Source organism: Bos indicus, chromosome 14 (assembly GCF_029378745.1).
Source record: "Bos indicus isolate NIAB-ARS_2022 breed Sahiwal x Tharparkar chromosome 14, NIAB-ARS_B.indTharparkar_mat_pri_1.0, whole genome shotgun sequence".
NCBI lineage: Eukaryota > Metazoa > Chordata > Mammalia > Artiodactyla > Bovidae > Bos > Bos indicus.
Genome location: NC_091773.1, coordinates 41957779 through 41974379, shown reverse-complemented (window position 1 = coordinate 41974379; position 16601 = coordinate 41957779). Strand labels below are relative to the sequence as shown.

At 40.2% G+C, this 16601-nt stretch overlaps 1 protein-coding gene across 1 annotated transcript; it reads left to right on the top strand.

Annotated features, from left to right (window-relative positions):
• Positions 1 to 3727: 3727 nt before the first annotated feature.
• LOC109568233 (acetyl-CoA acetyltransferase, cytosolic) lies at positions 3728 to 5382 on the top strand. Its single transcript, XM_019973444.2, is given in 5 exon segments — positions 3728 to 3854; positions 3857 to 4080; positions 4082 to 4253; positions 4256 to 4338; positions 4546 to 5382. Coding segments are annotated over 5 exon segments (1206 nt in total). The 3' UTR covers positions 5146 to 5382.
• The last annotated feature ends 11219 nt before the right edge of the window (positions 5383 to 16601 follow it).

The following is a 16601-nucleotide window of genomic DNA, read 5'->3' as shown; positions in this document are numbered from 1 at the left end:
CTCCCCATACCATCCCTCTGGGTTGTCCCAGTGCACCAGCCCCAAGCATCCAGTATCGTGCATCGAACCTGGACTGGCGACTCATTTCATATATGATATTATATATATTTCAATGGCATTCTCCCAAATCATCCCACCCTCTCCCTCTCCCACAGAGTCCAAAAGACTGTTCTATACATCAGTGTCTCTTTTGCTGTCTCGTATACAGGAAAATATTTTTTTTTTTAAAGGAAAGGAGAAAAGATATTGAGTGCCTACTAAATACTAGCCATTATATTAACATTTTATTCATGCTTCCCTTATTTAATCTACATTAACATAGTGAGTTTTTGCTTCTACTTTATAATGGAAAGAACTGGGATACAGAGGAGTTAATAATCATTGAAGATCATGGTAAGAAGGTGGGCTTCCCTGGTGGCTCAGTCAGTAAAGAATCTGTCTGCAAGGCAGGAAACCTGGGTTCTATCATTGGGTTGGGCAGATCCCTGGAGAAGGGAAAGGCAACCCACTCCAGTATTCTTGCCTGGAGAATTCCAAGGACAGAGGAGCCTGGTGGGCTACAGTCCATGGGGTCACAAAGAGTTGGAGCCAGCTAAGCAACTAACACACACTAGATGGTAGAAAAGCAAGCAGGGCAGGGATTCAGTGCGTAAGTGACAGAATTATTCTGATATGTGACAGTTTATCACTTCAACTTGATAGCAAGGCAGAAGGTAAGACCTTTGGGGAGTTGAGATGTGGGAAGCAGGTTATTTTAACAAGTTGAGAAAGGTCCTACCTGATAGTTCCTATATGCTGCATGAAGTAGTTGAGGTTCTTTGTTGAGCATGATGGAGTGATGAAATAAAACTGGTATTTTAAAGTGAGATAAGAAAAATTTAAACATAAAGCTTTTCTCTGCCCATGTAGGCCTCCTCCCTCGCCTCTAGCATGCATTATGCATCTACACTGAGCATTAACCAGACCTCCCCAAGGGCAGAAATACCTGCTCAACCATAAAGATTGATTTTTCTTCTTCAGACATCAGCCATGCAACTCCTTAGAAGAGAACATTCCTTTCTTGACCCTGTAAGAGAACACGATAAGCCACCCCTTATCTGGTACATGCAAGTGTCTATGGTGAACTTTATATATGATTCCAACTTGTCATTTCCCTTTAAGATGGCTGGTGCAGAGCAGCCTGGGTCAGACAACCTGGGGAGATACTGAGCTGCATCTAATGCAAGTTTCAACTTGAATACTTTCTTATGATCTTATTAATGTTACTAGGTATATTACTGGCATTCGGCCTATCTTACAAGATTATTATTTCTTGCATTACCAAATGTGTTTCTAAGCCTCTACCAAAAAGAACTAAATGAACTGAGACCATTGACCACAGTTCATTTAGTTCAAAACAGTTCAATGAGATCAATGATTATAACCCTGGAAGTCTAGATTTGGGAAGAAGCAACGAGAGGAAATCATTTCCTGGATTATAACAGACTAGTAAGACAGGTGGAACAGGGGCTTTTGGCTGCTATTTACTAAGCCTACTTCAGTAATACTCCATGAAGTGACTTACCAATGAAATCCTCACCCAAACTGGGAATGAGTATTTCTAGTACTGTGGGACAACTTGGTCACAGAATATCTCTCAAACCTTGGTTGACATTAAAGCCAAAAGGGAAGGGATTGTAAAATAAAGAATGTTGCCCATCATTCAGTTCTACAAGAATGAAATCATTACCCACTGCTGTCACTGACCTATAGTACAACCTGAAAGGAACTCAGGGTGAAGATCAGGATAAGGCACTTTGTACTCGGAAAACTGGCAGAATTGGCTTTCAGATAGTTAGATATTTTCAGGAGAAAATTTCGTGAATCTGGTTTCTTGCACCTCCCTACACTTAGAAAAACAATAAAACCATACCATATCTGTTCCTTGCAAATAGCAATAGCCTTCTACCAATACGTGTGCTTGATTGCATGGACCCTCTTTCTAAAATCACATTATATGCTGGCTTCCCACTTTGTGTGTGACAGTCATGACTGACTCTTTGCAATCTCATGGACTGTAGTCCACCAGGCTCCTCTGTCCATGTAATTCTCCAGACAAGAATACTGGTTACCACTTCCTTCTCCAGGGGATCCTCCTGATCCAGGGATTGAACCTGTGTCTCCCATATTGGCAGGAAGATTGTTTACTATCTGAGTCACGAGGGAATTCCCCTTTACCTCTGCAGAACAGGCCTCAGAGTTTTCTGAAAAACTCTCTCCCAAGTTGGCTCAAATAAATTTTTCCATTTCTCTCTTAGATTTACTATTGATTAACCTTTTTACTGATTAATTGATTAATTTTATCATTGATGAGGGAAGGTGGAAAAGATAGAGAGGAAAGGGATTGAAAAGCTGTGGTAAGAGAGGTGTGAAGGACAGTAAAATAAATACATGTGCACCCCAAATTCCCATTTACATCAAGCCTTTTCTCCAAATTATGGCTCATCTTTCTTTTTTCCTTCAACATCAAACTTCTGGAAAGACCATGCTTTCTCATTCCATTTCTGCTTTCTCATTCCTTCTTTTTCCATTTCTCCTTCAAATTGCTACATCTGAATGTCTTCCTTAATATTTCACCAAACCTTCCTTCCTGGGTCACCACTGACATCTTTATCCAATAACATAGTGGACTCATTTCAATATTTACATTACATGATATTGTCCTCATATTTGAAACTGTTAGTGACTCTGTCCTTCAAGTTCCTCCTCCCCTTTTGTTTCCAAAGACTGTGCTCTTCTCTATCTTTCTTGCATCTTCAACTATTGATTCTTACTTCTCTTTAGTTACTTGCTTCTTAAATATTGCTAAGTGACAGTGTTCTGCTGAGACCTCTCTCTTCCCTTCCATCTCCTGGACCCAACCCTGCCCTTCTCCCCTCCCTCCCCCTCTCCTCTATTCCATTTCTTCCCAAATAAGTTAATTCCATCAACTACCTAGACCTCAAAATATCTGCAACATTTATAATGGCTATAATATAATAAGTGCTCACTATGAGCTAGGCACTGTAATATTCAGGAACGAGATATACAGCCGTATATATCTGATCCTAAGCAAAGCGTTTAGATAGAAGTTTTGATTTCCCATTTTTCATATGAAGAAACTGTGGCACAGAGATCCTTGGTACTCAGTTAATAAGTGACAATAAAACTACCAACTTGCATCCATGTTTTCCTGAAGTGAAAATCTGTGCTTTTGTTAACCACTGACCCATAGATACACTCAACGTTCTTAAATGTTTGATTCAAGGTTAGAACATTCTACTAAACTCTAGATCCACATATTCACTCATTCATTTGCTCACTTATTCTTTCTTTGATTCAAGATATATTTATTGAGCAATTATTATGTGTCTGGCAAGCATGTCACACATTGGATATGCAACAATGATAAAAAAAAAAGATAGGACCTTTGTTCATGAAACTTATAGGGATGGTTGGTAATTGTGGTATACCAAATAATGCCTCCTTCCAAAGATGTCTGTGCACTCACCCCTGAAACCTATAACAATGTTATATTACATGACCAAGGAACTTTGCAGATGTAGTTAAAGTTACTGATCTTGACATGGAGATAGTACCCTAGACTATATGCGTAAGAACATTTAATCACATGAAACTTTAAAAGCCAGCACTAAGCTGGCTGCCCTGGGGCCCACAGTAGCTGCTCGGGAGGCGGTAGTGTGGCAGGATGAGTGCAGACTTGGACCCAGTGGTCCTTGTCTCGGCAGCGCGCACCATCATAGGCTCTTTCAATGGTGCCTTACCCACTGTTCCTGTCCATGACCTGGGCTCAACTGTTAGAGAGGTCCTGAAAAGGGTGCTGTGGCTCCCAAAGAGGTCTCAGAGGTCATATTTAGACACTTTTTGGCAGTAGGCTGTGGGCAGAACCCTGTTGGACAGGCCAGTGTGGGTGCGGGAATCCCCTACTTTGTTCCAGCGTGGAGCTGCCAAATGATCTGCAGGTCAGGTCTGAAAGCCGTGGGTCTCGCAGCCCAATCGATAAGGATAGGAGACTCCAGCATTGTTGCAGGAGGCATGGAAAAATATGAGCAAGGCTCCTCATTTGGTTCACTTGAGGATGGGAGTCAAGACTGGGGAAAAACCACTGACAGACAGTATACTCTGTGACGGGCTCACTGACGTATTCCACGACTATCATATGGGCATTACAGCTGAAAATGTGGCCAAACAGTGGCAAGTGGGTAGAGAAGACAGGCCAAGGTTGCAGTGCTGTCCCAGAACAGGACGGAGAATGCACAGAAGGCCGGCCATTTTGACAAAGAGATTGTTCCAGTTTTTGTATCTTCTAAAAAACGGTCTTGAGGTGAAGTTGCTCAGTCGTGTCCGACTCTTTGCGACCCCATGGACTGTAGCCTACCAGGCTCCATCCATGGGATTTTCCAGGCAAGAATACTGGAGTGGGTTGCCATTTCCTTCTCCAGGGAATCTTCCCGACCCAGGGATCGAATCCGGGTCTCCCGCATTGCAGGCAGACGCTCTGCCGAGCCACCAGCGAAAAAAGGTCTTACGGAAGTTAAAACAGATGAGTTTCCTCACCATGGGAGCAACATGGAAGCCATGTCTAAGCTAAAGCCTTGCTTCCTTATGGATGGAACGGGAACAGTCACACCAGCTAATGCTTCAGGAATGAATGATGGTGCTGCAGCAGTGGTTCTTATGAAGACGTCTGAAGCTGGCAACTGTAGGCTCACACCGTTAGCACAGATAGTTTCCTGGGCACAAGCAGATGTGGAGCCTTCCATTATGGGAATAGGACCAATTCCAGCAATAAAGCAAGCTGTTGCAAAAGCAGGGTGGTCACTGGAGGATGTTGATGTATTTGAAATCAATGAAGCCTTTGCAGCCCTGTCTGTTGCAATAGCTAAAGAACTTGGTTTAAACCCAGAGCAGGTCAACACTGAAGGAGGAGCCATAGCCCTGGGCCATCCTCTTGGAGCATCTGTCTGTAGTATTCTTGTCACCCTGTTACACACACTGGAGCACAAGGGTGGACATTGTGGTGTTGCTGCCTATGTGAGGGTGGAAACTATCTCCCACTTCACAAGAAATGCAAGACTCGACAGCCTGTTGCACTTTAATGTGTAATATTCAAGGTATAAGCAAGCTGCATCTAACATTGTTATAAATAAAACAGATCAGTCATCAAGGAAAAAATAAATAAAAGCCAGAGACCCTTTTTTGGTTGAAGTTGGAGGGAGATGAGGAGCTGAAGAAAAGGAAGGAGAGATGAAGCATGAAAAGGACTTTGATCCACAGTTACTGGCTTTAAAGGCATAGGGAATATGAGTCAAGGAATGCAGTAGAATTCAGGTGCTGAGAATAAGCCAACAGTCATCAAAGAAATGGGGACTTCAGTCCTATAGCTGCATGGAACTCAACTCAGCCAACGTGATACTGAATGACCCGTGAAGCCTAAAAACATTTGCCCTTCATAGAAAAAAAGTCTGCTTCTAAGCAGATTCTGTCATATAGACTCTCGAGTTTTTATAAAGGAACACATACCTGTAGACACCTTGATTTTAGCCTTGTGACATTCTCTAAGCAGAGACCCAACCAAGCCCATCTGACTAATGACCTGTGGAAACAGATGAAAATATGTATTGCTTTCAAAGTCATTACATTTATGATACTTTATCATGTCACTGATAGAAATCAATATAGCAATAAACACGGAAACTCACAAGTAAATTCATAGTTAACTATGTTGGTAACTACTTAGGTGAAAAGAACAGAAAAGTATGAAAGAGAATAATAGAGGATTCCCTTAAAGATATTCCGATGAGGAAGACAGGAGGAAGGCAGAAGGGTGAACTCTACGTTTTGTTTGTATTCACTGCTTCTTGTCTCTATGATGCCAGTGTTCATTTTGACAAATACTCACAGAAGCACTTATTAAGAACTGCAGGGATAATATAGACAAGGTTAGGAGATGCCTCATCTTACAGAACCCGTAGTCCAGAGCACAATGTCCAAACAAACACAGTTTGTGGACCAAATCTGGCCTGCCACTTGTTTTTGCATGGATAGTGAGTGAAGAAACATTTTTACATTTTTAAATGGTTGAGAATAAAATCAAAAGAATAATACTGCGTGATATGTGAAATTATATGAAATTCAGATTTCAATGTCCGTAATTAGTTTTATTGGAACACATCCAGGTTCCTTCATTTGTGTTTTGTCTATGGTTGCTTTTACAGTAAAATGGCAGAGTTGAGCATCTGTGAAAGAGACTAAATGGCCAGTGAAGCCTAAAACATTTGCCTTTCATAGAAAAACATGCTAACTCCTTAATGTGTTAGTTGCTCAGTCATGTCTGCCTCCTTGGGACCCCATGGATTGTATCCCGCCAGGCTCTTCTCTCCATGGAATTCTCGAGGCAAGAACACAGGAGTGGGATGCCATTCCCTTCTCCAGGGAATCTTCCCAAACGAGGGATTGAACATGAGTCTCCTGCTTTGCTGGCTGATTCTTCACTGAGTCACCGGAGAAGCCCAGAATATAGGTAAGTCAAGCATTTAAGTGATCTCTGAGACGAAGTACAATTAGAAAAGTACCATTTAGCAGGGTCTTCAGCTGCCAGGATTTGATGCCTGATGATCTGAGATGGAGCTGATGTAATAATAACAGAAACAAAGTGCCCAGTAAGTGTAATGTGCTTGAATCACCCCCAAATGACCCCTCCCACCCAGCGTGTGGAAAAATTGTCTTCCACAAAACCAGTCCCTAGTGCCAAAGAGCTTGGGAGCCACTAATTTAGGTAGAGTGTATTTGCTCATGTATATCAGCAAAGAACACACAAGACAGTTAGCATTTTAGATTATCTTTAAAGAAGATGGGAGCTAAGACTAGCTACTCAGAAAGTAGGAAGAGGTTCACTGATAGGCCAGGTGCCAAAAGAACTTTTGCTGCGTTTGTTCTTCGTTGGTATTTTAAAAACTGAAATTGCTTATCAAAAAACTGGAGAAGATAATTTCTTTCCTACTTTTCTTGACTCCTTAAAGGCACAAGGACAAAAACTTTGATAATAATTTTATGATTTCAATCTCTTGCGTGAAATGAAATTCTGCTGCTGATGAATCTCATGTTGTCTAGAGCTGTTAAGTTCTACACTTCCAGTGTCCCTGTTTTTATATATCGTCTTTCTGATTTATAAATAGTTAAATTCATTTAAATTATTAAAATGAATTAACACCTCATTTTGCTAAACACATTTAGCTGTTCCCCCCCTCCCTTTATTGAAATGATTGTCACAACTTGACACAACCCCCCCCTCAACGTGTTTGCCCCAGCAAGACTTGTGAGAAGCCCAGCTCCTTGGCTTGCAAATGCCTTCTTTAGACTCTAAGCATTTTTCTTTGTGATAGCTAATATCTTTACTAATGTTTTAGCTGTTCATTGATGTAATTGAACCTCAAATTGTTTTTATTGTGTTCTGTAATACTATGGGGATATTCTAAATACTGTAATAGTAATTAATATTAATAATCAGTGCTGTTTCACAGGTCAGTTGCTGAATCAAGCTCAGTTATGGGTTCATAAATGTAAAATCATCAAAGATTGCACAGTGGGAGACTCTGGTTTCCTCTCTCTACCCCTGGTGAACTCATCCTTACATTGTTCCTTGCTAATTGTGAAACAGATGCTTTGCATTTTTTAGATCTGTTGCATCTAAAGAAAGTGGCTTTCTTGATAAGACCCTCTAAAATTAGAGAGTTGTGGAATTATCTAGTAATATATGTCTTACTAATTCAACTTGTCATGGCAACATGCAATTAAAACTTTCCTTTGGGACTAAAATGAAAAATCCCAGTTGCTTCTGAAGAAGTTTAGCCAATACATAATGAGAAGAATAATTCAAGTAAATGGAACTGAGTTTCATAGAGAAAAGGAAAATAAAAGCAAACTTTTTAAAAGAAGTAAATTATTACTACATTTGGTAATTTTACAGTTTTCACCTCACTTATTAGGTCCTCGTATTTTTCCCAATTTAAGCAGTGCCATTATTTTTTATTTGCTAGAGAAAGGGGCATTAAATTTCTTTAATGAAACCACCACTCCAAATTATCTTTCTTTTGCAGAATAAGCGTTTGTTGTTGTGGTTCAGTAGCTTAGTTGTTCTGACTCTGTGCGACCCTGTAGACTGCAGCACACCAGGCTTTCCTGTCCTTCACCATCTCCTGGAACTTGCTCAAACTCACGTCCATTGAGTCAACGATGCCATCCAACCATCTCATCCTCTGTCATCCCCTTCTCCTGCCTTCTATAAGAATAAGCATGCTGCTGCTGCTGCTGCTAAGTTGCTTCAGTCGTGTCTGACTCTGTGCGACCCCATAGACGGCAGCCCACCAGGCTCCCCCATCCCTGGGATTCTCCAGGCAAGAACACTGGAGTGGGTTGCCATTTCCTCCTCCAATGCATGAAAGTGAAAAGTGAAAGTGAAGTCGCTCAGTCATGTCCAACTCTTCGCAACCGTATGGACTGCAGTCTACCAGGCTCCTCCATCCATGGGATTTTCCAGGCAAGAGTACTGGAGTGGGGTGCCATCGCCTTCTCCAAGAATAAGCATAACTGATACCAAATATTACTTTTATTTAAAGGGAATATATGATACCGCTGATACTGCATTTCACTAATCTAGTGAAAGCATTTTGAACAAAGTGAAGTAAAGAACAGTATTATTTGTATACATTTATATCTATATCAATATCCATATTGACAGTTTTATATCCTTTGTTATCTGATTATCTTATATATACTTTTAAAATCTTGTAATAAGACAAGTCATGTTTATATGCTATGGTATAAATTATTGAATTATAGCTCATGCAAACAATTTCTTTTCTGTGTTTACTGTTATAACTAAATTGTCTATAGAATATTTACTGTATTTCATTGATTCTAAGATGCCCATTTCTTTTTTTTCATATTTAATATCTCTGAAGTAAAGATGACCTATCATAATTAAATTGCTAGCATTATTTATTTCTAGGTATTTCAATATATAATGTAACAACATACCTTTCACAATTAATAGTGACAGATTCAACGAAATGCTGAGTATTGAGACTGCTTCTCAAAGTATGCCATAGTTTGTCAGAGACTACCTGTTCTACAGTAATCATTTTTTTCTTTTTCAAAATTTTAGCTACACAAAAAGCCAAAAATCCTAAACTTAACTAGACTACCTTAAGTGTTACTGTTTGATTTGCTAGGGCTACCTTAACAAAATACTACAAAGTTAGTGGCTTAAGCAACAGAAATGTATTTTCTCAGAGTTCTAAAGGCTAGCGGTCAAAGAAGAAGGTGTCAGCAGGGGCCATGCCCCTACTGAAGTTGCTAGGAAAGATCTGTCCCAGGCATCCCTCCTAGCATCTGAGAGTTCCTTGGTTCATGCAGCTTAGCTCCAGTCTTCATGCAGTGTTCTCTCTGTGTTCAAGCCTGGCTCTGTACGTTGCATTGTTTTTATAAAGACACTAGTCATGAGACTTCTCTGGTGGTCTAGTGGTTAAGAATTCACCTTGGAATGCAGGGGGTGTGGGTTTGATCCCTGGCTGCGAAACTGAGATCCCACATGCCATGGGGCAATTAAGCCCCATGCACAAAAACAAAGATCTCACATGCCACAAGACCGAATGCTGACAAATAAATACATTTAAAAAAGAAAAAAGAGAGACACCAATCGTATTGGATCAGGGGTCCACCCTACTCCAATGTGACCTCCTCTTTACTAATTATATCTTCAATAGCTCATTTTATTTTATTTTTTACCCATAAACACAGATGTGTGCTTTATTTTATCATCTAAAACCAAAAATCCCAAAGTGCCATTAATGCACACAGACAGCTGCTCAGATAGAAATCAAATCTATAACTAACAGAATTTGTACTGCAATTTAATACTTATACGTTATGTTTCATCCTTGTTACAAAACTCTAAAATTAGCATTTGTTGTTAATTCACTAAATCATGTCCAACTCTTTTGCGACTCCATGGACTGCAGCATGCCAGGTTTCCTGGAGTCTGCTCAAATTCATGTCCACTGAGTAGGTGATGAATAGTGAAGTGAAACTCGCTCAGTCGTGTCCGACTCTTTGCAACCCCTGGACTGTCTAGTCCATGGAATTCTCCAGGCCAGAATACTGGAGTGGATAGCCTTTCCCTTCTCCAGGGGTTTGTCCCAACCCAGGGATTGAACCCAGGTTTCCCATATTGCAGGCAGATTCTTTACCAGCTGAGCCACAAGGGAAGCCCAAGAATACTGGAGTGGGTAGCCTATCCCTTCTCTGGTGGATCTTACTGGCCCAAGAATCCAATCGGGATCACCTACATTGCAAGCAGATTCTTTACCAACTGAGGGAAGCCATACTACACTTGATCTTAGACAAAAGCCATACTACACTTGATCTTAGACAAAAGGTTTATAAGCAATGATGAATAGCTCTATTTTTAAATGAAGTCATATTCTGAGGTACCAAGAATTAGGACAATGTATGAATTTTGAGGAACCCAATTCAACCTGTAATAGTGAGTACTTTCTCATCAATGAGATATAAAAATGTGTCATTTTGATTTTTCCTCTATCTTGCTCCCTGGAATAGAGGTATTGTCTTAGAATCTGAGGATAAAAGACACTGCCCAGGTATGTTAAAGCAGAATCTTGGTTCCTAAAATCTTTGTAAAGCACAGCTTTACCAGTCTTCATTTACAAAACTTCATTTGAATTGATATTTGAACTTTTCCAACATCAGTTAGAATTTTCATTTTACCACCTGCTAGCTGTGGGCCATTCACATGTATCTTGAAATATATATGCCTCATTTCTCTGTTTGTAAAAGAAAAATAATTATATCTACATCTCCAATATTGGTATTAAAAGTTCTACTGTATGCAGGTGTGTGTGTATGTACTCAGTCAAGTACAACACTTTGTGACCCCATGGACTGTAGCCCACCAGGCACCTCTGTCCATGGGATTATCCAGGCAGGTGGATTGCCATTTCCTCCTCCAAGAGATAACACTTGCATGATAATAACACAAAATATCTTTTGTGTTAAGATAATAACACAAAATCTGCAGATGACACCACCCTTATGGCAGAAAGCAAAGAACTAAATAGCCTCTTGATGAAAGTGAAAGAGGAGAGTGAAACAATTGGCTTAAAACTCAACATTCAGAAAATGAAGATCATGGCATCTGGTCCCATCACTTCATTGGAAATAGATGGGGAAACAGTGGAAACAGTGTCAGACTTTATTTTTCCGGGCTCCAAAATCACTGCAGATGGTGACTGGAGCTGTGAAATTAAAAGACACTCCTTGGAAGAAAATCTATGACAAACCCAGATAGTTTATTAAAAAGCAGAGACGTTACTTTGCCAACAAAGGTCTGTCTAGTCAAAGCTATGGTTTTTCCAGTGGTCATGTATGGATGTGAGAGTTGGACTATAAAGAAAGCTGAGTGCTTCAATTCCAGAAAAATAAATGACCCAATCAAAAAATGGGCCAAAGAACTAAATAGACATTTCTCCAAAGAAGACATACAGATGGCTAACAAACACATGAAAAGATGTTCAACATCACTCATTATCAGAGAAATGCAAATCAAAACCACTATGAGGTACCATTTCACGCCAGTCAGAATGGCTGCGATCCAAAAGTCTACAAGCAATAAATGCTGGAGAGGCTGTGGAGAAAAGGGAACCCTCTTACACCGTTGGTGGGAATGCAAACTAATACAGCCACTATGGAGAACAGTGTGGAAATTCCTTAAAAAACTGGAAATAGAACTGCCTTATGATCCAGCAATCCCACTGCTGGGCATACACACCGAGGAAACCAGAAGGGAAAGAGACACGTGTACCCCAATGTTCATCCCAGCACTGTTTATAATAGCTAGGACATGGAAGCAACCTAGATGTCCATCAGCAGATGAATGGATAAGAAAGCTGTGGTACATATACACAATGGAGTATTACTCAGCCATTAAAAAGAATACATTTGAACCAGTTCTAATGAGGTGGATGAAACTGGAGCCTATTATACAGAGTGAAGTAAGCCAGAAATAAAAACACCAATACAGTATACTAACACATACATATGGAATTTAGAAAGATGGTAACAATAACCCTGTATATGAGACAGCAAAAGAAACACTGATATATAGAACAGTCTTTTGGACTCTGTGGGAGAGGGAGAGGGTGGGATGATTCAGGAGAATAGCATTGAAACATGTATAATATCATATATGAAATGAGTCGCCAGTCCAGGTTCGATGCACGATACTGGATGTTTGGGGCTGGTGCACTGGGACGACCCAGAGGGATGGTATGGGGAGGGAGGAAGGAGGAGGGTTCAGGATGGGGAACACATGTATACCTGTGGTGGATTCATTTTGATATATGGTAAAACCAATATGATATTATAAAGTTAAAAAAATTAAATAAAATAAAAAATAAATAAAAAAGAAAGCTGAGTGCTGAAGAATTGATGCTTATGAACTGTGGTGTTGGAGAAGACTCTAGAGAATCCCTTGGACAGCAAGGAGATCCAACCAGTCCATCCTAAAGGAAATCAGTCCTGAACATTCATTAGAAGGACTGATGCTGAAGCTAAAACTCCAATACTTTGGCCACCTGATGTGAAGAACTGACTCACTAGAAAAGACCCTGATGCTAGGCAAGATTGAAGGCGGGAGAAGAAGGGGACGTCAGAGGATGAGATGGTTGGATGGCATCACTGACTCAATGGACATGAGTTTGAGTAAACTCAGGGAGTTGGTGATGGACACGGAGGCCCAGCATGCTGCAGTCCATGGGGTCACAAAGAGTTGGACACGACTGAGTGACTGAACTGAACTGAACTGAATAACACAAAAACATGATATCATGTTAATATCATGATATTAAAACATTTTGTAGCAGTAACCGTGCTGTCACTGTTGTTATAGAGATTTTCATTTGAGCAGAAAATTGGAATAAAAGTTTATTAAGGAGAAAGAGGAATGACAAAGTTGTTTATTGTCACCCTGTTTATTTAACTTATATTCAGAGAACATTATGCGAAATGCCAGGCTGGATGAGCTAAAAGCTGGAATGAAGATGACCAGGAGAAATGTCAACAACCACCTCAGATATGCAGATAATACCACTCTAATGGCAGCAAGTGAAGAGGAACTAAAGAGAGAGCTTCTTCAAGGTGAAGGGGGAAAGTGAAAAAGTCAGCTTAAAATCCAACATTAAAAAAACTAAGATCAAGGCATCCTGTCCCATCACTTCATGGCAAATAGAAGGCAAAATGGTGGAAGCAGTGACAGATATCCTCTTGGGCTCTAAAATTTCTGCAGATGGTGACTGCATGCCGGGGTCCAGCCCCGGCTGATCCAGGGTATTCGAAGGAGAGACGGCGTCGGCGAGGATCAGGAAACAACTGCTTAATTAAATGTTAATTAAGGATATAAAGAGTAATAGAATAAGGATAGCTCAGTGAGGAAATTCAGTGGAGAAAAGAGGCTGAAATAAGGATAGTTCAGTGAGGAAATTCAGTGGAGAAAAGAGGCTGAATAATTCAGCCAGAAGGTGAGAGAAAGAACGACATGGGGAGACCAAGTTTCAGTGAACAAGGCCCGCACTTTATTTTCCAAAGTAGTTTTTATACCTTAAGTTATGCATAGAGGATAATGGGGGAAGGGGTAGAGTCATGCAAGGACAGCAGTTCCTGGTCCTAATCAAAGCCAGACTTTCAAACTTATCATATGCAAAAGTTCAGGTGATTTACATCATCTTCTGGCCAGGAGGCCTGTTAACATTTTAAGAAACTTATTTTTCTCTAAAGGTGATTATTCCAAAGTCAGGAGCCACCCTCCAAAAGCATTAGATAAAAGTTGCATTCCTATAGGGCAAAGGTGTGGTGGGCTCAATCAAGAAAAGAATTAACTCAAGGGTCCAAGGTTACAAACATTAAAACCACTACTTACACCAATTATATTAATCAATACACTGCCAGGGACACAGCAGGTAAGGGATATGGAGACTTAGCAGCAAACATTGGCCCAATAAGTGAAAAACCCTTCACCAATACAATTTCTAATCAATCTTTTAACTACTCAAAAGAATCTGTGTTTAGACAGTTTAGAACATCTCCTGCCTCTCACAGTTGGGAGGCTCTGAACAATCACATGTGGCCAGAAAAACCTATTCAGGCAGGCTAGAGGATTTCCAAAGGAGTTTGTAGGTTGAAACACTGTCACACCCAGGAATTATTAACTGGAGCTGTAAGCTAACTCTTTTTTCAGAGAGAGGTAGTGGGGGACAGCCCCTTGTAAAGTCAGAGGTGTAGGTGAAAGCACAAAGCAGAAAGTAGGCAGACTCTGGTTTTGGGGGTAGATGTTCGAGAATTTCCAGGGGGACTCTTGAGGCTCGATCCCGCCTTTGCTTATGCCGAGCCTCCTTCCTCATGACCTTTGTCATGGGTGGAGCTCCTCACGCTGGCTCCCGGCAGTGATAGAATTCCAGTTGAGCTATTCCAGATCCTGAAAGATGATGCTGTGGAAAGTGCTGCACTCAATATGCAATATGCACTCAATATGCAATATGCTGGCTTCCAGCGACTGCAGCCATGAAATCAGAAGATGATTGCTTCTTGGATGGACAACTATGGCAAATCTAGACTGTGGGTTAAAAAGCAAATACATCACTTTGCTGACAAAGTCCATATATTCAAATCTATGGTCTTTCCAGTAGTCATGTATGGATGTGAGAGGTTGACCATAAAGAAGGCTGAAGACCAAAGAATTGATGCTTTCAAACTATGGAGCTGGAGAAGACTCATGAGAGTCCCTTGGACAATAAGAAGATCAAATCATTCAGTCCTAAAGAAAATCAACCCTGAATATTCATTGGAAAGACTGATGCTGAAGCTGAAGCTCCAATACTTTGGCCACCTCATGTGAAAAGTCAACTCATTGGTAAAGATCCTGATGTTGGGAAAGATTGAGGGCTGGAGGAGAAGGGGTTGACAGAGATTTGGATGCTTGGTATCACCAATTCAATGGACAGGAGTTTGAGCAAACTCTGGGAGACGGTGAAGAACAGGAAAGCCTGTCATGCTGCAGTCCGTGGGGTCACAACGAGTCAGTGACTGGTTGGTCATGTGACTGAGCAACAATAACAATTTTTTTATCACATTACTTTAATAGCACTCATAACAAAGAAAAAATACTGAAATACAACATGCCATCCATATCAGTAAATATATGTTTCAAGATTTTATTTTTAAAAGGTTTTTTTTTTATTACCATTAACAACAACTGTGTAATTATGATTTTTCTTGAGAGATTATTCTGAATTCTTTTCCACCAAAGCTGTACATACATAGTTGTCTATATTATCTTTGGAGAGAGTTTTTCTCTGTCTCTAACTTTAAAGCTCATTATTTTTGCTATTTGCCTTTTCCTTCCAGTAGAGATTTTTTTTTCCCCTAATCTTCTTGTGTTTTCCCAGCAGGAGTACTATTTTAAACAGATTGGTCTGTTCATATGTTCTGCCTCTGGAATTGGCATGATTATGTTTGGGTCTTAATGGGGGAATTATTAAAGTAAGGAAAGTTTCAGCTTGATAGAGCTAAAGCTTGCCTTTGACCATTTTGAAATGAGTAATAACAGTTTAGATTGTCATTTATCAGACCCTAACACTCCAAGCAACATATCTGTCATAAAAGATATATTTTCAGAAAGAATTATTCAAATTGGCCATATTAAATTACTTTCTAGTTAATAAAAGTGAAATGAGTTTATCATTTGAATAATTTTATTGTAGAAATTGAAGAGCTAGAAAGATAAACTCTCCAGTGACAGCCTAGTGGGAGATGGATACCTGTGGCTTTATTGATGAATGGTATCTAAAAGTAAATAAAACATAATGCAATAAAGAAACTGCCTTGCTTATGTTTATGTCTTCCTAGTTTATTCAGTTCATTATCTGGACCGGGCTTTTCTGTTCTCAGTTACACACTTTGACTGTCAGAGTCTAAATATTTATAGAATGAATATCTGTCTATGCCAATTATAATAGGTAAGCTTGTCTTTCTGGGCTTCCCCTGGTAGTTCAGTGGTAAAGAATCCTCCTGCCAACCCAGGAGATACAGGAGACCCAGGTTCAATTCCTGGGTCAGAGAGATCCCCTGGAGGAGGAAATGGCAACTCGCCCTAGTATTCTTGCCTGGGAAATTCCATGGACAGGGGAGACTGGCGGGCTACAGTCCATGGGGTCGCGAAGAGTTGGCCAGGACTCAGCTCCAGAGCTTGTTTTTCTACCATTTTTCTACCAAGATAGAGGATGTTTGGGTACTATAAATGTATGCATTTTTATCCATTGTTCCAAAGGATTTTCAAGATTCATAGCTCCTTGTAAGAAGTGTATTTTCGAAATTAGCTGATTATTCATGTAACCCTGAGTTAGAACTATTGCACGCTGTTTTAGGATTGTTTATTTGAAATGATACGGTATGTGATCAACAACAGCAAAAAAATGTGTGTGTTAATTTTT